This window comes from Sturnus vulgaris, chromosome Z (assembly GCF_052056855.1).
Source record: "Sturnus vulgaris isolate bStuVul1 chromosome Z, bStuVul1.hap1, whole genome shotgun sequence".
Classification (NCBI taxonomy): domain Eukaryota; kingdom Metazoa; phylum Chordata; class Aves; order Passeriformes; family Sturnidae; genus Sturnus; species Sturnus vulgaris.
Window position 1 is genome coordinate 62,843,467 of NC_142283.1, and position 23,145 is coordinate 62,866,611.

The following is a 23,145-nucleotide window of genomic DNA, read 5'->3' on the forward strand; positions in this document are numbered from 1 at the left end:
AGAACCCGCCCCGCGGTGGCTCCGGGCGGGCCCGGGGAAAAGCAGAACCCGCCCCGCGGTGGCTCTGGGCGGGCCCGGCGCTGTGGCAGAGCGGACGGGGCGCAGCAGGGCCGCTCAAGCCTCACGGCGGGCGGGCTCTGCTCGCCGCTCCCGCCCGGCCGGGCTGGGCGGGGCAGGATCCTCCTTCCTGTTTCCGCTCGGAATCCCGGAGCCCTCCAGGGCCGCGGTACCGCGGGGCAGCGGCGGGCGGGGGGCGGCCCCGGCGGCGCGGCTCGGCCCGGGGGGCGCCGGCGGCGGGGGGACATCGCCGTCCCCTCACGGCCCGTGTGTTCTCTCCGCAGGGAGCTCGGCTCGCCCTTCCGCCGCTCGGGAGGCCCGGAGCGTGCCCGGGACCGCAGGTGAGGCGGTGCCGGCCGCGCTGGGGCGGGAGGCTCGCAGGGTGGAGCGCGGCGGGGCCGGCACCGCTGCCGCCGCTTGGGCTGGCCGAAGGCCGCCGGTTCTGCACCCAAGGCACTGCCGGGGCTCCGTGGTGAAACCTACAGAGAGATAAACCAACCGGCCGGCTTTTCTTCACTTCAGAGACCCGCAAACCGCACTCTTTTTCCTTTTAGCAATATACAGTTGGTAGAATTTGCAGCTCTATTGGATTAAATGCCTAATTATTCTATAAACACCGAACTTTAACATAGGTTCAGTGCTTTACGCTATGCACTGCTTTTAACTTCTAGCAAAAATGGTCTTGCCCTTTGATGTTGAAAAAAGACAATTGATGTTAAAATGGTACTTGGTATCACAGAATCGTTAGGGTTGGAAGGGATTTCTGGGGATCATCCAGTCCAGCCCCACTGCCAGGGTAGGGTCACATAGAGCAGGTGACACAGGAACTTGTCAAAGTGAGCTTTGTGTATCCAGAGAAAAACTCCATGACCTCCATGGGCCGCCGGTTCCAGTGCTAAGCCACTCTCAGTGTAAAGTTGTTCTTTCACACCTGAAGGTGGAACTTCCTGTGCTTTGGTCTTGTGTATATGTGCTTTTATTTTGCTGAGTACTCAGATTTTTTTTTTAATACTCCACAGGGTTTTCCCAATAGGAAAACAGAAAAGATGTTGGATATTAAGGCTTGGGCCGAGTACATCGTGGAGTGGGCTGCCAAGGACCCCTACGGCTTTCTCACGACTGTGATCCTGGCTCTCACGCCACTGTTTGTAATTAGTGCAGCACTGTCGTGGAAGCTTGCAAAAATGATTGAGGCCCGGGAACGAGAGCAAAAGAAGAAGCAGAAACGCCAGGAGAACATTGCAAAAGCCAAACGAACAAAGAAGGATTAAATGGGCAAAAATGGCCTTCCTTGTGCAAAGAATCAATTTTTAAAATTAAATACTTGTACATTTTTGTTGTAACTGTCCTTTGATACTTGATCCTGTTACTTCTTGAAGTATGAAATTTAATACTTCCAGTGTATTTTTTTCCTGATGATTTGTGTTAAAATTTGCCCAAGTGACACTTGTTAGAGTAATTAAATTTACTACTTGTATTTTAGTGCAGGTTGCTTTTCTAAATTTGCATGTTAAGTTAAAAAAAATTAACCTCTTGGGTGGTTCTGGAGGTAGATCACTTTTTTTTCTCTTAGTTGATCTATGACGTAACAAGTGTCTGAAAATTGTCAAGTTTAGGGGAAAATGTGAATAATAAACTGGATTACAGAAATGCAAGTTTTGGCAAACCTTGAGCAGGGCTGTAGAGACAAGCCAGCTGTAGCACTGATAGCAGACATGACTGATTTCCTTTAAGGTCACTGCATATGGCTGTGTGTGCCCACAGTGGCTGCTGCAGTGTCTTTGATGGTGGTGCTTGTCTGCAGAAATAACCAACCTTTATCTTTTCCTGTTTCCTGAACTACGAGCCATCAACAGCCTTTAACTTCAGGCCAAGTTCTAGGAAACTGATTGTCTGTTCTTACTAGCTTCATTTCTCTTAAGGCATTCATATTCTGAAAAATACAGTACTGTTGTTTGGTCTTCCTCAACAATCACCTGAATGCTCCACCTGTAACTAATTTGTTTTTGCCTTCATAAACTGTTTTTGCCTCAAAGAATAGCCATAAATGGGGTGAGACCAAAGACCCAGGTGGCCTAATGTTCTGAGTCCCAGAGACCTATAGCAGATGGCTGTGCAAGGATGATGCACAAGCTGTGACAGTAGTTCTGCCTGCTAAACTTCTGGCTACCTTTGATCTAAGATTTGAGTTTAGGTAGGGCTTTTGTTCTCATGCCCCTTGAAACTTGGCTGCCTTACAGGTTGCAAGATTCTGACATAGTCAAAAATTCAGGTTTGTGTTTTAAATACATCAAAATTATTTAACGTTATTTCCAATTAATCTCTTCTTAACAGAATTAACTTTTTAATAATAGTCTGTGGTGGCCTCTACGTTGTCTAGTTCAAAGAGCTTGTAGCAGTCATTAAGATTTTACGTTTCACATATTTCTAAACAGCAGCACGGAGCTGTGCATTCTAGCAGCTACTCTTTGGTCAGGTTTAAAAATAAAACCTTAAAACAATACCATTGTTCAAATGAAGAGACCTATAGAGCTGGCTGACACCAAGGGGGATCAGAAGTGGGGAGTCTAACTGAAATTACTTTAAGTAAGTGTGAAGTTGGTCCCCTTTCAATTTTGTTGGTGAAAGCAAGCAATATTAGAATTTGACATTTGGCCATTTTATAAATATGTGAGATTAAGTCTCCATGTTTTGTATGAAGTGTTGTCAAATATGTATGTGTTTGACCTTTGATACCTACATAGCTTGAAACAGAGGGAGGAGAACTGATGAGGGATACACTCTATAAATAAATTTGATACTTTTTAAAAAAAAATTGTGTGGTCTTTATTTTTAATCGAAGTTCTCAAACATCACCTCTGAGCAAATAATTGCACATTTTATGTATCTAAACTCTGGTCAAAATGATCTGACCATCTAGGGAAGTCCATGGATACACCAGGAATAAAAACTAATTTGTTTTTTTAAATACTCATGTCAGTTCCTCGTCTCAGACCTAGTGTTATTTTCCAGCAGCTTTATCAAGTACTTCTAGCTTCTATTATAGCAGTTACATGTAGTTTAACTGATTTTACCCTGTGAAAATTGCTGTCTGCAAGTCAAACATTCAAATATGTTGGCTCTTTTAAGTTACAAGAATGTCTCTATGATGACTACAGTGCGTAATCAATGTAGTGTCATAGTGATTCCCGCTAATAAAATCAACTTTTCCATCTGCTTGCCAGCGGAAAGCACACTGGCACTGCCAAGGGATTTATTCTGAAGAGACATCTTGGCCCAGGTTTGGGAAAATGTAAGTGTACTGACTACAATTCTTACATCAAGAACAGTTTTAAAACTAAATTAGTCTTCACGGAAGAAAACAATTGAGACTTTAAGAAAATGTAGATAGTCTTATGAGTTCAAGAGTAACTGATGAGCAGTAACTGTCAAAACCAAACTTAGTAAACCCTGTTTTGAACTAAACCCAAAAACTTTACAATACTTAATCATCATTAAGCCCATTTGAATAGTTCTGCAAAAGTAACTGAAACTGCTTTAATACTACTTTATTGCACTCTTGTATATAACAGCTGTGTCTGTTAAAATATTTATCCATTAACAGTACCTGTCCATTAAACTGCTTATTTATTTTTACTATTATCACTGCCTGGTGGCATCCAGGCACCTGGCTGGAAGGTATTTGCAGTGCTTGTGGGGTCCTGTGAGGGCTCCTTCTTTCCATAGTAAGGGGCGGATGCGTGGCCTTTAACCTGAGTATGACTTGGTTCAGCAATAAGTCCTTGCTCATACTCCTTGGCCTGAAGCAGCTTATCCTTTTCAGACACATCCTTGACTTTCTGTTTCATTTCTTCTCTATAATTTTCATTCCTAAGAATCTCCTAAGAACACAGTAGAAAGACAATTAGATTAGTCAGAAGCAAAATGCAATACACAGTGTTGCAATAAAACATTTTAAACAGTCATTTCTTTTCTTAATTTTATAACCCACATTTTCAGGTATTAAAGTAAAATAAAATTTGTAGAAAACCAAAATTGGTTGGTTTTCTACAACTGCAAATTCAACCCTGTTTTAGAAGGTTCTTAATGTTTGGATCATCTTGTTGAAGAAAAACTATGTCGTGGTATCCACTATTCTATTGGAGCAAAAAGAAGAAATTAAGAAATTAAATATGGTCATCAACGAATGTGAAAGTACATTAAAAATAAGGCTATTTTTTGCATTGTTTCCTATGTAGGAGTTGATATGTACACCTATTTATCATTTGCATCTCTTTCTGTAATTCACTATGCCTGTGGTGTTAGGTACCTGTGCCTCAGGGCAGTTTTGGGACAAACAGATGTGCAACTTTTGGGGTCCTGCAAGTGCAAGACTACAAAATAAGTAACTAAAATCACAAAATCACAGATTGATCAGTTGGAAAATAGTGCAGTGGGTCATTTGTTCCAACTTCATTCAACCTCCATGCTCCAGCAGGGTCATCCCAGAGTACATGGCACAGGATTGTATCCAGATGGTGCTTGATTATTTCTGGTGAGGGAGATTCCACAACCTCTCCAGTCAATCTGTTCCAGTGCTCAGTCAACCCCACAGTAAAGAAGTTCTTCCTCAAATTCAGGTGGAACTTCCTGTGCATCAGTTTCTGCCCATTGCCTCTGGTCCTCTTTGCTTGGCATCATCAAGCAGACCCTGGCTCCATCCTCTTGACACCCTCCCTTCAGATACTCATAGACATTGATCAGGTCCCCTCTCAGTCATCTCTCCTCAGCTTTTCCTTGTAGGAAAAATGTCCCCTAATCAACTTCATTGCCATCTGCTAGATCTGCTCCAGAAGTCCTATGTCTCTCTTGTCCTGAGGAGCCCAGAACTGGACACAGCACTCCAGGTGAGGCCTCACCACAGCTGAGTACAGGGGAGTGATCACCTCCCTTCACCTGCTGGCAATGCTCCTCCTAATGCCACCCCCAGGATCCCATTGGATTTCTTGGCCACCAGGACAAGGCTCATGGACACCTTGTTGTCCACCAGGACCCCCAGGTCCTTCTCAGCAGAGCTGCTCCCCAGCAGGTCAGCCCCAGGCTGTGCTGGTGGCTGGGCTGGCTCCTCCCCAGGTGCAGGACCCTGCCCTTGCCTTTGCTGAATTTCAGAAGGTTCCTGTCTGCCCATCTCTCCAACCTGCCGATGTCCTTCTGAAGGGCTGCACAGCCCTCTGGGGTACCAGCCATTGCTCCCAGCTCTGTGTCCCCAGAAAACCTGCTGTCCCTTCACCCAAGTCACTGGAGAGTAAGTTAAACAACCCTGGGCCCAGTACTGAACCTTGGAGAGCACTGCCAGTGACAGGCCTCCAACTAGACCCTGTGCCAGTGATTACAACCCTCTGGATTCTGCCATTCAGCCAGTTCTCAAACCACCTTCCTGTCCACTCATTCAGTCCACACCTCTTGAGTTTTCCTACAAGGATGCTGTGAGAGACAGTGTCGAAAGCCTTGCTGAAGTCGAGGTTCCACTGCTCTCCCCTCCTCCATCCGGGTGATTGTGTTATCATAAAAGTCAATCAGGCTGGTCAAGCATGATTTATCTGCAGTGAATTTGTGCTGACTATTTCTTATCACCTTCCAGTCATCCATGTAGATAGAGGTGGCCTCTAGAATTAAGGAAAAGGCTGAATTCTCTTTTTCCAGATTACAAGTATATGGAAGAGTTAAACTATACCAGGACACTCCTCTGAGAGCAAGAGACCATGATACTATGTTAGGAATTCAGGGGTTAAAATACATGCGATACTGCCAAGAGTTGAAATAACTATGAACACCTAAGAAAGCTTAAAAGACAATAATTAAAGAAAACCTTATGTAGGAGGTTGACCATGGCTGGATGCCAGATGCCCATCAGAGCTTGCCACTCCCCTCCACAGCTGGACAGAGGACAGAAAATATAATGAAGAGTTCACAAGTTAAGGACTATGAGAGATCACACCCCGAATACTATCACAAGCAAAACAGACTCAATCCTATCCCAGGATGATGAGAAGTAAAGTAAGATCTTAAAATGACCTTCCCCCTACCACTCCTTCCTTCCCAGTTCTGTCTTCTCTCCCTAGCAAGTGCAGGGAGACAGGGAATGAAAGTTAAGGTCAGTTCATCATACATTCCTGCTGTTGCTCAGGGAAAGGAGTCCTTCCCCTATAGCATCATGAGATCCTGCCCATGGGAGACAGTTCTCCATGAACTTCTCCAAATAAGTCCATCTCATGAGCAATAGTTCTCCCCAAACTGCTGCAATGTAGGCCTCTTACATGGGGTGCAGTACTTCAGGCAGAGCTTGCTCCAGCATGGATCTCCTACAGGATCACAAGTCCTACCAGTACACCTGCTCCAGCATGGGCTCCTCTTTCCATGGGTGGGCAGGACTCTGCTCCAGCACAGGCCTCCCACAGGGCCACAGCCTCCTCAGGCATCACCTGCTCTGACCTGGCTGCAGGTGGATCTCTGTATTCCCAGGTACCTCTTGGGTGTCTGCAGGACTGTTCCTCTCACATATTTGTCACCCTGCTCTTCTCTGAGCACAATCACAACTCTGCAGAACTTTTTTAGGTCTCCTTAAATATGTCATCAGAGAGGCATGACCACCATTTCTGATGGGCCCAGCCTTGATCAGAGGCACATCCATGCTGGAACAAGCTGGAACTATCTCTGTCAGACATGGAGGAAACTTCTGGCAGCTTCTCACAGAAGCCACCTCTGTAGTTGCCCTACTACCAAAACCTGGCTACACAAACCCAATACACCTTATCTTAGAAGTATGATGGAAAGTAACCCCCTTTCTTAGTTCTTAGTTGCCTCTGTACTTAAATTCACAGATACACAGAGCAGAGGCAGAATCCTTTGCATACAAATGGAAATTGAATGGAAAGTAATACATAAATGATTTGCAAACTGAAGAGGGGTGAAAATTCTCACATGCTCAAGTAGAAATATTGTCAAGCATTACAAGATCAAATTTTCAACAGTCAGTACAGCAAAACCTCTTTGTGGCATCTCTCAATTCTATCCTTATTTACCACATGCCTATGTAAATCCAGCATAATCTTATTGATTTCAAGGGGTTACTCCTACGGTGCTTGTATTAAACACTACTAAGAAACAACTAAAGCAAACACCTTTGTGATAACTAAAGACTGCATCATTGTCTCTGCTAAACAATGGGAAGTGATTTATTAAAATACAAACATAACCTACTTACTGTGAACAACTATTACTAATCTAAAATCTCTTCAAGTGATTAGTTCAACATAAAGTTATCTTAGGTAAGAGCAGCTGTAACTAAATGCCAAATGCTGTAAGTTAATTTTACCTGTTGATATATAATTGTTCTCTGGCTTTCAGACTCAAAGAAAGCTCTTATAATCAGCTTTCAGTGGATAAATTATAATTGTGATACAGTAAAATGAAAAAGTGGATCTTAAAAAAACCAAAACAACATGAGAAATTATTCTTTTTAGCAATTGCAAAAAAACCACCCCAAGCTGAAGTGACTTATTCACAATTCTCTAAACGACCTACCAGGACAAAATTTTTCAACTAGAAAATGTACACATTAATTTTTGGCATTCTCACTTTGAGACTCCATTGCTAACCTATCCTTTACTGTCTGATTTGTTATAAAACGCAATTGAGGTTAGTTTGTTTAAAAGTTAGTTTGTTTGTGGGATTTTTCCTTGTTTGTTTGTTTAAGTTACATTGTCAGGTTCAGAATGCTTATATTCTCCTCCATGATGAATCACAGTATTTTATAAGATGGCTATCTTTACTGTAAACTGCCCTCCAATAAGTTTTCAGCTAAAATATAAGTACATGAACATGTAATGTGCTCTGACCATTAAGGGAAGTACAGAATCTTTCTATCCAAGCCGGAGAACATATACCTGCAGTTTTTTAAGGATTAGCTCGTTCTTCCAACACTTTCTTTTTGTACAAATTATATAAGCTCTTTGAACCAGCAGTTCTCAGGAAGTACATGGCATCTTAAGAGTATCAGAAATGTCCTTCAACATTTTTATTAAAAGAAAACTCTAAGAACTGGGGCTATGCTGCAAAACAAAACAAAACAAAACAAAAAAAGCCTTAAGATATCCAGCCATATTTTAAAGCAGTTGAAATCACCACATGCAGATGTTCACTTTGAAATGTATCAACTCCCAGCATACAGAATAGGATACACATGATATGCCAAGACCTAGGTCCAACTGCATGTTCTGCAGTTTATTTATAGGTGGAAAGTAAAACAAGACATTTTATCACTGCAGGTTGTCCAGCTTTGGTGATTATTTTAAGTTGTATGAGGTTTTTAACACTTCTAATGTTTGGAGCTGTATGTCTTCTCCCCTCAGGAAGGCCGAGTTAAAGAAACTGATGTCTAAGGTTTTCTTGAAGAACATTGTTATTAAGGAAATACCAAAGCAGCCCTTTGTGGAGTTTGAGGCAGCTGTTTTTCATCCACAAAACTGCTGCCTTCTGCCTGATCTGACATCTTAGTATTGGTAACAGCTGCATGATCAAAGAATAAAAGATGGCCTGCTCCTAGGAGCAACACAGCTCAAGACATGTTGCTGTCTTCGGAGGGTGTCTCTGCAGAAGGCTGCATTTCCTGCCACCACATGAAATTTTCCCTTTTGTTGCAAACTACGTATCTTTCAAAACTCTCAGGTAATTCCAGCAGCTGAGTTGTATCACAAAGTATCCTTGGTGGCATGGAAACTGTATTCACCTCTACTCCTATACGGAGAAAAATACAAAGGATTTTAGATGCCTAGCTAACTATACTGGAAGACCTGCTTGTAGGGCCAAGATTTGGAATGCACTGTTCTTTTGCTCTCAAAGACTCCCATATTGTCACTTCTTTGCCCTTCCTGAATAAACTAGTAGCCTTACAGAATGAATAAAATTAGTTCCTCTTAGGAGGAAGATGTCATGAGTACCAAAAACGGCTCACTAGACACACTCATTTCTTCAAGTGGAGTCTGGCTCAGTAGTGACCAGTCTTTGCTGAGCACTTCTTGCTCTTCTTCTCCACAGGCAAACAGCAGTACTGAGGCCTTTCTACCCTGCAGCATCTGCTGAACCTCACACCCTGAGGAACCAGTCCTCCCCTCACTGTATCCCCCTTGGCCCTCAGCCATAGTCACCCCAGCACTCACCTCCCACAAAACGATTTCCAACTCCTGACCACAGAGTTGTGGATGGAGCTCTACGGATGCAGGTACATGCAGATATGCAGTACCAATGTGCAGTGTCTAAGGGGCAGGGTTTAAAGGGTATTTTAAGATTGGCACTTTCCAGAAGCTCTTCTAAAGACACTAGACCTAACCCTTTAATTACAAGGGCGGCTTTGTTTATTATTAATTTTGAGAAAAATGCCACATTTCAGATAAGTTTGTATTTTGATTAAATTAGAAATAAGTAGCTTCTTTATGTTGTCTTAGAAACTATTTCAAATTCCCAAGTTATGTAAGTTGAAACACTCACGATTTCTCTTGATTTGAATCATGTTAGCTAGTTCCTGTTTGATGCCAGAACTGAGAAACAGATGGACAGATTAATGATTTTTGAACTGTAGACAATGCAATTCATAGAATACTTACATTTTGTGTCTAGTTTGAATATTTTGTGTTTAATCATGAATGAACTTGAACTTCGAACTCTGCCTGTTAAAAATTCACACCTGTAGGCTGACAAAAATCTTAAAAATAAAAAATGGAATGAAAATTGTTTGGGCGGAGTATTTAAAAAAATGAGGTAAGACAATTTAATATGTCAGAATTTTTCTTCATCATCAAATTAACTGAAACTCAGGCAAAATGCTAGAAGTTAAGCTGAATCACTATTTTTCAGAGTATTGTCAAGCAATTAAACTAAACTCCGTTTTCCAGTTTGACAAGTTAAATAGACGAGATTAAATAATTGGCTATTATATCATATTTCAAGAGTAGGAGGTAGAGAGAGGACCTCATCTTTGGGAAGCACTGAATGTTCTTATCCAGGGCAGGTCTTGATAAGCCAGCAATTGAAGATGAGGCCAGCAGTACCAGCTTGGGAATGAGAAACAATGTGGTAAATGAAAAGCATGGTAAAAACAAAGGACAATTTGAAATAGAAAGGCTTATCTGGATTAGCCAAAATAGCTATTTCAATCAAACTCAACTGACTGCTAATTTTGTAAAGAATAAACAAAAAATATCCTTGGTCCATCAACAAACAAATGCTAATCAAATCAATGTAAGATTTGCTCTACGCAGGTTCTGTTTTTGAGCAAATCTCTGATCTGTTACAATATTTAGTTTTACATGCAGTGCTAGTACCACATTTACGACCAAGCTAAATCAGTTAAATATTAATCATAACTCATAGTAATTTTTGTTTAAATTAAATCTGCAGACAAGCAGTGCTTACTACTACTGAAGTACTAGAGTGCTAGATACGAACTACAGAATCCCTGGCATGAGCTGACATATTTTATAGGGCACTACAGTGTAACACACGTGTTTGGCAAGCACATGTAGCAAGAGGCAAAGGGAACAGACATCGGACTGTAAAGTGTGTCACCAACACATGGAGACAGTAGGGCTTTGTGCCTGAATTATTTTTTACAATTCTGCAAAGATATTTATCTAGAACTACACATATATTGAAGATTACAAATGAAACTGTAGAAGCAGCAAAACCCAAAAACTAGTCTGGCACTCTGCCCTGAATAAAGGGCAACACACAACCCTGATGCCCACAGAGCAAACAAGGAGCTGTAGCTGTGCCTCAGCTGCAGTTTGGTCCTTGTTTCCCCTAGCCTACATATGATGTAATCTGTACCAGCCCTTTTCCTGGTACGCCCTCCACCCCCCGCTCAGCTGTGCTGTCAGTGAATCAGAGCCAGTGCTCCATGCACTCCTTTCCACGGGGACAGGAGCAGAAGAGCAGCAGCAGCTCTTCCCTCTGCAGCCTTGGAATCTGCAGCATGGGCAATCTGGAAGCAATGACCAAATTAGTGCCTCAGTACTCCTCTGTGGAGGTTGACAAGCAGTTGTATTTCAAACTTGAAGAGAAAGTTAAAATGAACAAGAGGAAAAAGTCTGAAAGATGATGGCTTCTGCAAATGCTCAATTTATGTTTTTATTGACTTTTTATGACTAGTCCCTTCTATTTAAGGTATTTGTAGCTCAGTTCTTTATATTATCAAATTTTACTGCCCTTTTGCACTGAATAATAATCCTCTCTGGAATCATGCATAATTTACTATGCAAAATGCTATTTAGTGCAACCTAAGTTATCGAATATGGCCCAAATCCTGGTTGTGATTCTGGACAATGGTGGGATATATTTTGCTCAGAGACACGTTTATCCCTGTGCCTTTAAAATACTTTTTCCTTGAACTGCTGGTCATACTGTGCAGCTTTTGGTGGCTTCAGGAGTAAATTACTCATGTGCCAAGCCCTAGTTTCCATGTAAGAATGTACAATCTCCATGTCAATGTGTTCTCATTTTACAACTTCTCAACTGAAGCATCTGAAAGCAGAGGCAAAACTATAGCATGCAATCCCAACAGTGCCAAACAAAGCATTTTTCTAAAATGCATTCCATTCTCCTTAAAGAAATGCAAATTCTGTGTAAACTAATCTACATGAATGAGCCTACTTTTGATCACACCATCTCTCAAATAAGTAATACTTATGATCAAACAAATGGGAAGAGTGGATATACATTGTGGGAACTAAAGAGAATTTAATTTCAATGTGATTATTCGGGGGTTGAGAGGAAGAAACCTTATGCTTATTACAACTCCCTGAAGTATGTTTTTTCCTCACTTGACATGGAGTTTGCCAAAACAGATAATTATGGATACCCTAGAAATAGTTTGAAAGAATAAAGGTGTCATCACAGAAGTTTTTTTTAGCATTTCGCCTTCTATCCAACTGTGCAATTCAGAACTCACTGAATTTTATTACTGTGTAACAAGTGCATACTGCATGAGAAAAGCAGTAATTTCCTGTCGTTTTCAATTTCAAACTATTTTCAGGACATTGATGCTAATTACAGGAACAATTCCTCTTCCCATGAAATATCAATGTAACACACACATGCATACAGAGCAACAGAGAGGTTTCAGTTCAAACTGAGATTTATGGCTGTGCAGCCCTGTGTGTGCTATAGAGGAAGCAGCATCTTTATCAACAGGGAAGTGCTATCTATTACAAAGATCTGTGTGCACAGAGATGTGTTACTATAGGTTCACATCTACTGCTTTCAGGATAGCACGTTGGTGGGTTCAGAGATAAACCACATTTCTCTACATACCAGTTTCTCTTGGCATGGCCATAATTGCAAGTTTCCTCAGTAGTTTTCTGATACCCCAAGAAAGTCTGCAAATTTATTTCTGTCTCCATTCTACAGACATGGCTTAAACAATGCCAAGTTTCTCAGACACCCTTGAACCTCAGGACACTGTCAGAAGTAGTGTGTAGCTGTAAGATCTGTTGTGGTAGAAAATAAGGTTTAGATTTCTAAATATATTTGGATATCTTGTGTTATAGATGGCAGAATTCTTTAAAAGCCTCTACAAATCTGACGCCCTCTGAAATTAAAAAAAATTCAAACAGAAGTTAGGCACAGAAAGGCCTGAAGAGAGAAGGTTTCTTCCCTGTCTTCACAAGCATATTTTCTTTCCTTCCCAAACAAGATGTGAAAAATCCAAAATACACAGATGACATGTTTAAAGTCAGTAGAGAAATCTGTATCCAGAAGAAAAAACTGGGAGGCAGGAGCATATGCAAGACAGTACATTTACATTTACTTTAGAAATTTTTGAATGAGCTATATAGAAGATGGACTATGGCTCAAAGAATGGAAGGGAATATCAGCTTAAAGAAATAATTTTCATTGAACATCCTTTCTATGAAACAACTGCTATATCTCAAGATAACTTTTCTTAATAAATTCTGACAACATTAAACTAATGTGCATGTAAAGTGATAAATTATTAAATCTGCTTCATCAAAATAGCATTTGATTAAAATTATTTTAATATTAGCAGTCTTTAAAACATTTTAACTAATTTAAAACTGTAAGGTCCCTAGACAATGGCATATTTCCTATTTGCCAAAACACTTGCTACATACAGCTAGTTTACTATATATAAAATAAAGAAATGCATTAGTCAACTTTGTTATGAATCACTCGTTAAGCTGGTTAAAATATAGAACTGCACAGGAATAAAGGTAATGATTTTCCTCAGCCAACCATGTATGATCATACTCAATATACATACAAAGGATGCTACAGTACTGCAAAAATATACATATTCAAGCTCAGACTCTCATTGTTATTATGGAGTATATGTACTGTACATATACAACAACTGTGCTGAGCACTTGGGCAACCTGTACTATCAATAGCCAAGGTCTAATAAAAGATAAGATAGACAAATATAAAAAATCTCATATATAAGCTTTAAAAGGGGAGGGGTGGTAGGCTAACAGAAGTGGAACAGAAATGGTAACAAATTTAACATATGTCATTTGATGTTAGAAAGAAGAAAAATGACAGGCAAAGGACAGGAAAGAAAGGAAAACAATAAAAAAAAAAGTATTTTTACAGACTGCAAAGGTAGGACATTGGCACAGCTCCGGAAACTTATGCTTTAGGAACTTCAGGTTTGTCACAATAAGATGTTGACAGCAAAATGTCATTAAAGCAAAAATGCAAAATGTGTGGGCTTTACATCCTTTTACAGAAATAGTCTGGTCTCATGAGAAATGCATAAAAGAACAAGGAGATTTGTTATACAGAGTTTCAACATGGAATATGCCACAAATATTCCCTTGTTTCATAGCTGTCAAACAGCTATGAAACCCTACCATCTTTACTGTCAAAAGGGGAATATAATATGGAATAGCAGCCAGTAAAGTTTATGTAGCTAAAACACTAACGCAAATTAGCCTTACAAATAGGGACCAAACAATATGCTATATGAACTTCACTACTACAACTATATTTACAATGATATTGTGATGTAAGGGTCTGTGCCAGTTTCCAATTAGGAGAAAAGTAGATCATATATAGTGCCCCACACTATTCTCTGTAATACAGAGAAAAAAACTAGGCTTTACTAGCACATATTAAAAATATGACTGGAGCACTCTTTTCAAAATATTAGCAAGAATTTTTAATGTATATATATTTGAACTACTTTTTCTTACACAGGAAAAAAAACTATTTAGAAATCACTTGAAAAGGTAACTATTTTCAAATTCCTAGTTTATCATTTCTGCTCCGTGATACGGTCAATGCACAGCCCTGCAGGTAGAGTACATAGCTGTTAAATTATTTCTCAGATCTATTACCTCACAAAACTAAAAATATAAGACGTCCTGTAACTCTGACTGCATCATTAATCACAGCAATCTTTCACTCTCCATAAACTGCTTTTTCTGGAAGGTGAAATATTTAGAACACTATTGTTCCACAGTTTTCTCACCTGTGGAGACTTCTTGCTCCCTATTTCAAAAATGAACCAACATTTCTAGCACCAGAAGGAGTTTTATTGCATCAATTCCAGACCCAAGGCTGCTTGCCTCAGAGCAGGTTACCTCCAAGCAAGTATCACAGCAGCCTGGCTCACAGAAATGATAGAACAAAAGACACAACACTTCCCATCTTCAAGTATCACAGTAAGTGGTAATTTCAACAATAAAAGTTGTTTGCATACAGTTGGTATAAGCCAGAAGTAATTAAAATAAGTCCAAACTTAGATGGAACAACTGTTGCATCAGTTCCATGGCTCTATGTAAGTAACTAGATTGGAGAGGGAAGGGAAAAAAATTAAAAAATAGAAAAACAAACCCATATTTACTACTTCCCTGCATAGGTTTAAGGATAAATTGAACTTGAATTTGGTAACTTTTCATTCTTGGGTGTATTATAGCCCTTACTGTCTCTATAGCCTCAGTGTAAAGTGTGAAAGAGAGGCAGAGAGAATTAGTTGAAAAGCTGTATGTTGTGTGGGAGCTTGTTTCAATGAGTTACATACAGTTTGTCAGCTTCAGCTGACAAGCTTCCCCAGGTCATCTCAACGCACAGACAGTCAGGACAACTTTACACAGGCCAGGACATTCCAGAAGATCTCACTGACCAAACAGCTGGAGATGCCCACGTATCTTCACTATCCTCATGGGTCTGAACTTGACACAGTTATTCCTGATGCAAGTCAAGTACCTGCCTCCATGGGTGTAATTTTGAATCTTCTGCAGCAAACAGTGTCTTCTCTCTCATTCCTAGCTGGTGCTTAGCAATTTGTAATAGAAATGCTGGGAAAGTCATGTATGTGTGTGCATGCATCTGCATACATCCAGATCAGCAGTCAGACTTGTTTGTAAACTCTTTACAAACTCATCAGCATGAAAGACACTGTGGGACATTTCTCTGCTTTCTCTTATGGAAAAAGACATAGCTGCAACTCCCTGTAGAATCAGCAATGTAAAATGCTAGTGCAATTGGTTTTCCTGTTTTGATGAATCCACTGGCAGCTGAGTTTGAAACCCACATTTTAATATCAGCTTCTATGAAAAAAATCTTGCATTAATTTAAAAGCTGTAGCGGTAATTTAAGAATTTTTTTAATTGAAGAGACTCTTCAACAGTTATGATTATCTTAAAGAACGTATGTATATCTTCTTAAAAGAATTCACAGGGAGAATGACTGGAATAATCGAGTTTATATTTCCACTTATTTTACTTTTTTCTAAGTGTTAGATATCTAGTCAGTATGTATTTTCATCAATTAGGCAAGGAACATACTAAATTCTCCCCCACAAGTGACAGATTACTGCACAGATGAGTCCACTACAAATTACTGATGGTAGTTTCATTACAACAATTGCAAATTTAAAGACATTTCATCTCACCTCAATGGTGGGTGGATCTTCTCTCTTTTTTCTTATCCATGCTGGAAAAAAAAAATCAAATGGATTATTTCAAAGATCACAAAGAGTATTAAAACGCAAAATTATTATGAATTTTTAACAGAAAGAAAGTATTTACGAAAAAAATTACAATAGAATTCACCACAACCGGACAAATCTGTCATCTCCCAAAATGTAGGCACAAGATGTTGTTTCCTGTTTCAATACTTAGTCTTCAGAGAAAGGAGGCGTGGGGTATGGTGCCACCTCTTTTTGGAGACCTTTGGCACAGTTTACATATCACCTCAGCCGTCAAAATAAGGCTTAAAAAACAGGGCTTATGGCACAGGCTTATAGTCGAGCTTGCAACACAGAGAAGGTACACCCTAAGAAAATGACAAGCTGATGGAAAGTAAGAACAGCCTCAGACCACTCTGGAAAAAAAGGATTCCTGTACATGCTTGAGGTACTCTTAAAGCTGAAAACGTTTTTATGTTACTACCAGGTAATGCAGTAACCTTTTAATGCTCCTACCAGAATTCTTTTACGGGTATGAAAGGTAGAGCCCCCTGCCTGCGGGACTGCAGAGCCCGGACTGAGGCACATGGTGTGGCTCTGTGGGATTACCCACTGCGACTGGGGGAAGGATCCTCCACTGCAGTTAATTCATGCTGGAAAAGACAGCAGAGGAATGGAGGAATAAAAGCAGTGGTGATGACAGCTGTCCTGTTGCTCAGGCTTTCTGAACAAGATCCAAAGACATTTGCCCACTCCCATCACTAACATTCCTGCTAGCTGGGACTGTCAGGAGGCAACAATACAGACACTCCATTGCAGACACTGACAGGTCGCACTTTGTACAGTCAATGAATTAAGAGAGAGCTCCAGCTATTACAGACGTTAGTTAGAGGAATGACCTGACAATACTTTTTAGAAATAGCACTACTCTAGCATTTTTTCATGCCTTTTTATTCCACACAATTGGTTGGATACTTCAAAGACATTTGTCTTTTCTGCCCAAATTTTTCAAATTACTCAGTAGCAGAATGCAAGTAGCCAGTAATGAAAAGAATGACAAACAAGGAAAACCACTTCCAAGAGCTGAGACACTGCAAAATGTTATTTCATATATTTGTTTTGATAATTAAGTTTTTGGTTACTATGCTTGAAAATTAGAGCAAAAATTACATTTTGCTATAACACACTCAAATTCCTGGCCTCACTTGTTGCCGTCTATAAAGTTTCAGAAATGCTTTAAGAAGTAACTATTCCATATTTTAATTTTCTAATACCATCTGTGCTGCATTTTGAGCGGAACCAAGGAATTATTTAGACAAGCCTAAGACACTAGAACCTGCACAGAGTCATAACATCATCTCACTTCTGAAAATGCAGTTCCATAGAAGGTGAAACACTAAACACCATGGCTTCAGCAGCAGTATGCAACTGACTTTAGGGAGAACAGCTTCCAATTAATATATGAACAAAGGGAAACAAACAGTAAAATAGCTTGGAATTTAGCCAGGATGGCGAGGCCAGCAGCCTTGGTTGATAGTAAATTTTAATGGTAAAATAACTGTAAAGATATGAAGCAAGGTCATACTTTTGGTTCTTCACTATCAGATGCCACTTCCTGAAGATATGTACTTTGAAATATCTTTCTCAAACTACTTTTCTTAAAAGCAGTCCCTGACATCTCTTCTCAGTGGTCCTAACAAAAAATAGATCCAATTCTGTCATTGTGGATAAATGACAGAGCTATGAACATCAACATCACCCTTTCTGCAAGGTTTATGTCACTGGAAAGAAAACCAGCTCATTAGGGTAATTCAAAATACAACGAAGTGATTTTCTATTAAATCTATAGAACTAGAGAACTTTTTACACGTACCTGTAGCACTTACAAACATTTAAATTTTACAAGGATTTCAAACTGCAAAATCTGGCAAGATGAGAGACTAAACTGAGACTGTCACTTCTCAGCTGGTAGCCTTGCATACATTCTGTAAAAAAACCAACCATGCTATTGAAGGAAAATCTTGTCATACAAGCCTTTTCTCCTGACAGAAGTTACTTTTGTCTGTACTAAGCAACAGTTCCAGAATACTGAAATACTTAGCAACATCATTCAAAAAAAAGCAAAAAGTAGTAGAGATTTCAGATATAGAAAAGTGTGTATACTAGACACTGATCAATAAAAAATACAGCTGGAGAAAAAAAATACTAGTTCAAAATGTCTCATAAAAAAATAAAGCTTTAAACCATCAAAATTTAACAAATTACTTTCAACAAAATATCATCTTCTATCTTGCCATGCTTTGCTTCTGTATATAGAAGCACTATAGAAGGATAGTACCACTGTTTTCAATTCCACAGCATGGAAAAATTTATCGAATTTTTTTGAAATTTCCAGTATTCTCTTAAAAGATCAGCCGCATTTTAATTACAAACGATTATACTAACTGACCCCTAAAGAAAGAATTTTAAATACTCCAAAAATTAAGCTGCAGTTAGAAAGTACTGCTGAAATATAAACATTACAATATATTTTCTTTCAAGAGTGCCTGTCACTTTTAGCAGTTATTTAGCTAATGATTTTCAGATGAACGGAATAGTTCTAGTACATGATTTTATCATTTAATTACCTACCTCATCTAAAAAGCTGCAAACAAAACAGCGAAGGCAACGCAAGCACATATGTTCTGAACAGAGGTGAAGTAAGGACCACTACACAATACACTTTCATTCATTAGCTGAACTCAGTACCAACACTCAAAAGCAAAGAAACAAACCTTAATTTAGGCAGACTTTTCATAACAAACATACCATAGAAGGACAGGATCTATTTAAATACATTAATAATGAATACAGTTTTAACACTGTGCTCTTTTTCTTTCCTGTTATAACAACACTTGAAGACATGGTTTTATTGGGGCTATTAATCTTCCTTTCTTCTAATAAATGCCAGGAGTACAAATATTTTTCAGCTTAATGATATATAAAACTTGTTGGCACAAATATTGATATTATTTTCTGAATTACTACAAGTAAATTAATTTTAATATCTCTCATGAACTGCACAAGAAAGCCATTATTTAATGAAAGATTTCTTCATTGCTATGTAGTTGAGGGAGGATTATAGTATGAGAATTTACTAAAATCTTTTTATAACCACAAGGTGAAGTTAGTTAGATTTAACATTATCATATTCCTCTGTGCCAATCCACTTCTCATATATTCTTCATAAAGGTCAAGATGCGATACGAGCTTAAAAGCAAACATCACCTGATTTCAGTATATTTTAGCACACTGCACTTTAGCATCTAATAGTTTTATCAGTCATTTTAAAAGTACATTTTACTAATAATTCACCTGACCACTCCTTAATCTTGGGGATAAGAGTGGGAGGACTCTACTAAATTCTCACCAGTTTTTATGTTGTTCTCTTTGAGACAGGAGGATTTTTAAAAGTCTTTCATATCTTTGATTTTTAAGTAATCAATAAAGTTTTCGTACCCAACACACGGTTCAAAAAAAGCACCAACACCTCATAACTCAGGTGTACGAGAAATTCATGGTAGCAAAGGGAAAATGAAGGTGTACAGATATATAACCAATTTCCTACTGATGTTTAGGTTGAACAAAATTCAAGTAAACAATATGTTGAAGATTATATAATCTCCATTCTCTTTGGGAAATATATCTGTGTGTACAGTTGAGTAAAGAAAAAGCTCTTGCACCTTTCTTTATGATCTGCATTACACCTTTGGTGAATGCACTTTTAAATTACTGAACAGCTTTATACCATAGTCAAATATTTGTGGATGGAAACAAGGTAGGTAGGTGCTTTATTACATTTTATTTGAACAACATATGCAAATATGCGTATACTTAATTAAAAGCTGACAGTTATAGCTGGGAAGAACTGTTACATGACATTCCCATTCCCTAAGCTAACAAAACACCTTCACTATTGTCAGCCAAGATGTTTTAAACCTGGCAGAGAAGGTAACATGTATGCACTGAGTGCAACCAAAATATCTGCCCCCCAAAGCTTTGGCAAAATGAATTACTGCCTCCATTTAAAACTGCTGCTTTCAGTTTTATCTGGATGCACTCATTCTAATTCCACTTCTGTCTAAAAGGAATTTTGCAAGTAAGCTGGACATTTCCCATCTTAAGACATTTGCATTCTTTCTCAACAGCACTCATTTGCATTCTTACTAGTATGCATGAAATTTTCATAGAACTTTAAGACTCCTACTGGCAGATAACACATTACAAAACCATGAAAGTGAACATGCAAATTAAGACTCCCATAAATCCCTAAATGTTACCAAGAAAAAGAAAAGAGAGATTAGGAGTAGATGGCAATAAAATGCTGCATGAAGCATGCCATCTCCTGAATCTTTGTGGTATGTACAGATGAGCACTCATGAGCACTACTGACATGTCTTGAGGAAGTAAATTATACATTCTTCAGTAGGTGAACATTCAGAACCAAAATACAGAAACATTATATGTTGTGTGCATCCATACTGCCTAAGGAAAAGTAGGCACTCACACTTTGAAGTAAAATATAAGAGACTTCACCAAAACAAAATCAGACAATATTTGTATTATACATATGGATTGCATTCTAAATTTAAAACTATAGTACAAGAGGAAATATACTTTTAAATTTTAAAAAATAAAATTAATTTAATTTTATGTGTACAAAGAACTAACACTAAGGATAACACAAGGGATTCTATTTTAGTTTTACAAAAGCCTGAATGGACATTTCAGAATTTTTCATAGAATTCACAGGTCTGAGAATGTAGATAATTCAATCCTGCAGAGCACTTAAAACTAACATCTTCAGGATAAAATTTCCAGACAACTCCTTCAGGAGTAAACCCTTGGCCTTGTATTCAGTAAACTCCCAGGACCAGTACACAGAGTAAAAAAATCATTTTGCACAGATTGCATCTGTGATTCGGATGATGTTTTATAGCTTTCCACTTGGTTTCCTTTACCTTACTACATGTTTAGAACTTGATAAACAGCACCAGAATCCGTTCCTTAGGTTACCAGCTGTCCAAGTGGAATGTCTTAGGTACAGAATGATATTTAACTTGGCCCCTTGTTCAACTTCTCTACAGCCTGTTCCCACTCCTTACACTATCCTTTGTCCCTGGTTTTGTGAAAGTTCTCCTCAGACAAGTGATGCCTGCAAGTATTTCCAGGGACAGTACTTTTATTAATTTTGGTCACAAGAGGTTTCTTTTTCTAGTCATAGTCAGTCATACAGTTGTGCACAGTAACAAAGAAAGAGAAAGAGTGCTGGGATGACTGCTTTTAAATGAGGTGGCCATTAAGAATTGTCCACAAGTAAAAAAACCTGAGTCCTGACAGAACAAAAACAGTACAGATAAAAGCAGCTCTCTACAGGTCCCAAGAAAAGGAGATAAGGCAACGGACTCTTCAGCACAGTCCTAAAAGTGAAAAGCCTGAGAGGGATAGGAAGGAGACCTAGCCAAAACTTAAGCAGAGGACATGGATGTCAAAGAACATACACAGAGTTTGAAAAGGAGGGCCCTGGAGATGTGTGTGCCCAGCAGAGTCCAAGATCAAAGAGAAAACAAAGTAAGAAATATTAAATAAGTTTCTAACCTTATATTCATCTCTTACTGTTCAGAGGAAACAGAAAGAATTTTAGAACTTCTGCAAAGTCTCAGGCTATTTGCTGGAATGATCAGCATCCATAACAGCACGAATTATAACATGAACACCCATAGAAAGAATGTACTGGGAAATTTTCAAGCATCTGGACAGAAGACACACAGGGAAAGTTCAGAACAGGTCCTGTAGGCCTGGGAAACTTCTAGAACAATTTTAAAGAGGAAAAAAATTGGGACAGAAATTTAAAGAGCATTTCAGCAAAGAGTGTCTAAAAATCTTGAATTAAACTGCTTTTACTCAATAACTGGCTTCTATAACAGTATTTGAACTATCTACACTTTTCATTCCTTCTTATTTTTAACTAATTCAGATTTTTTTCTTTTATAGGAGGCAAAAACGAAGTAGTGGTGAATTGAAATTTAGAGCATCCTATATCCCTCACACCCCACAATATGTAGCAAAGATATAATAGTTCTTTGAACAGCTTCTATACCCAGAGCAGACGTATCAGTTTTGGCTTCTTAAAATTCAACATCCACAAAACTGTTTGCAAAGGTTAGCATTGGACGACAAAAATAAGTACAGGCTAGCCTTTTTCCCAGAATTCCCATCTTCACCTCTCAGAAGCATAGACACCCATTCTGCTTAATAAATGCATCAGGGGAAAAAAGTATGCATACATCTCTTCTTTCTAGAGAAATTCAGTACTGTTGTGTTTGAGGAATGGTACTCCCCAATTTAGTTCTCCAACAAAAGCACACTGCTGCCTGCTTGCTCCTCCTCTTCTACCTTTCCCCACTAAGGGTGGCCAGGAAGGAGAATGGGAGGCACAAAAAGCAGAGATCACAGGGTGAGATAACAATTTACTGGAAACAGCAATGAGATAAGAAAACAAACATATGTTAATACTAATAGTAAAAGCATACAAAACATGCAAAATGCTCACTGAGGATGATGTGAGATGACCACAGCCATGTTTTTTCCCAACCCGAAGCCACGTCCTTTATCTCAGAAGCCAGAGTTCCCTTCCCCTACTTCCAGCAATAACCTGAGGTGGTATTTGTATAACATCTGGATTCTGGCCACACCCCGTCAGCCACACCCTCTCCTGGCGATTGCAAAAAAATTAACTCTGTCCTTGGTCAAAATCAGGACAAGTACTTAAGAGGAAAAGATTACTCAATCTGCAAATTTTCCTTGCCTCTGTGAATTCTTTGTATTTGCTGACAATATCACAAAGGGAAAACCTCACAGTTGCAAAAATGAGGAAGTTAGGCAATCAAACTGTAAATACAGCTCATAAAAACAGGACTGGCTAGTTAATTGTTTCTTCTCTCAAACAAAACTGAACAGGATGCCTTGATTTGAAAAGTGTGTTTCAGATCTGGCAGCTGCAGCTTTTTAGGTAAGTCCATATGCCCATGAGGGTACATGATACTTGACTTCAACATCTTGTCACACACAACCTCCCAAAAATC

General features: G+C 39.1%; 2 protein-coding genes across 2 annotated transcripts in view; one reads left to right on the plus strand and one right to left on the minus strand.

The window, feature by feature from the left end:
• Positions 1-2,872, plus strand: SMIM15 (small integral membrane protein 15). Its single transcript, XM_014881813.2, has 3 exons — positions 1-226; positions 342-398; positions 1,077-2,872. The coding sequence occupies exon 3, from the start codon at positions 1,104-1,106 to the stop codon at positions 1,326-1,328; it is 225 nt and encodes a 74-aa protein (XP_014737299.1). The 5' UTR covers positions 1-226; positions 342-398; positions 1,077-1,103; the 3' UTR covers positions 1,329-2,872.
• NDUFAF2 (NADH:ubiquinone oxidoreductase complex assembly factor 2) overlaps positions 2,859-23,145 on the minus strand; it is a 56,295-nt gene continuing 36,008 nt past the window's right edge. The window contains exons 3-4 of the mRNA XM_014881812.2: positions 16,007-16,047; positions 2,859-3,938 (exon numbers count right to left, since the gene is read on the minus strand). Coding sequence (XP_014737298.1) covers positions 3,681-3,938; positions 16,007-16,047 — 299 coding nt within the window. The 3' untranslated portion in view covers positions 2,859-3,680. The remainder of the gene's footprint in view (positions 3,939-16,006; positions 16,048-23,145) is intronic.

What these genes read in the sequence shown, in the direction of transcription:
- SMIM15 (XM_014881813.2), top strand. Translation starts at nt 1,104, where the DNA reads ATGTTGGATATTAAGGCTTGGGCCGAGTACATCGTGGAGTGGGCTGCC.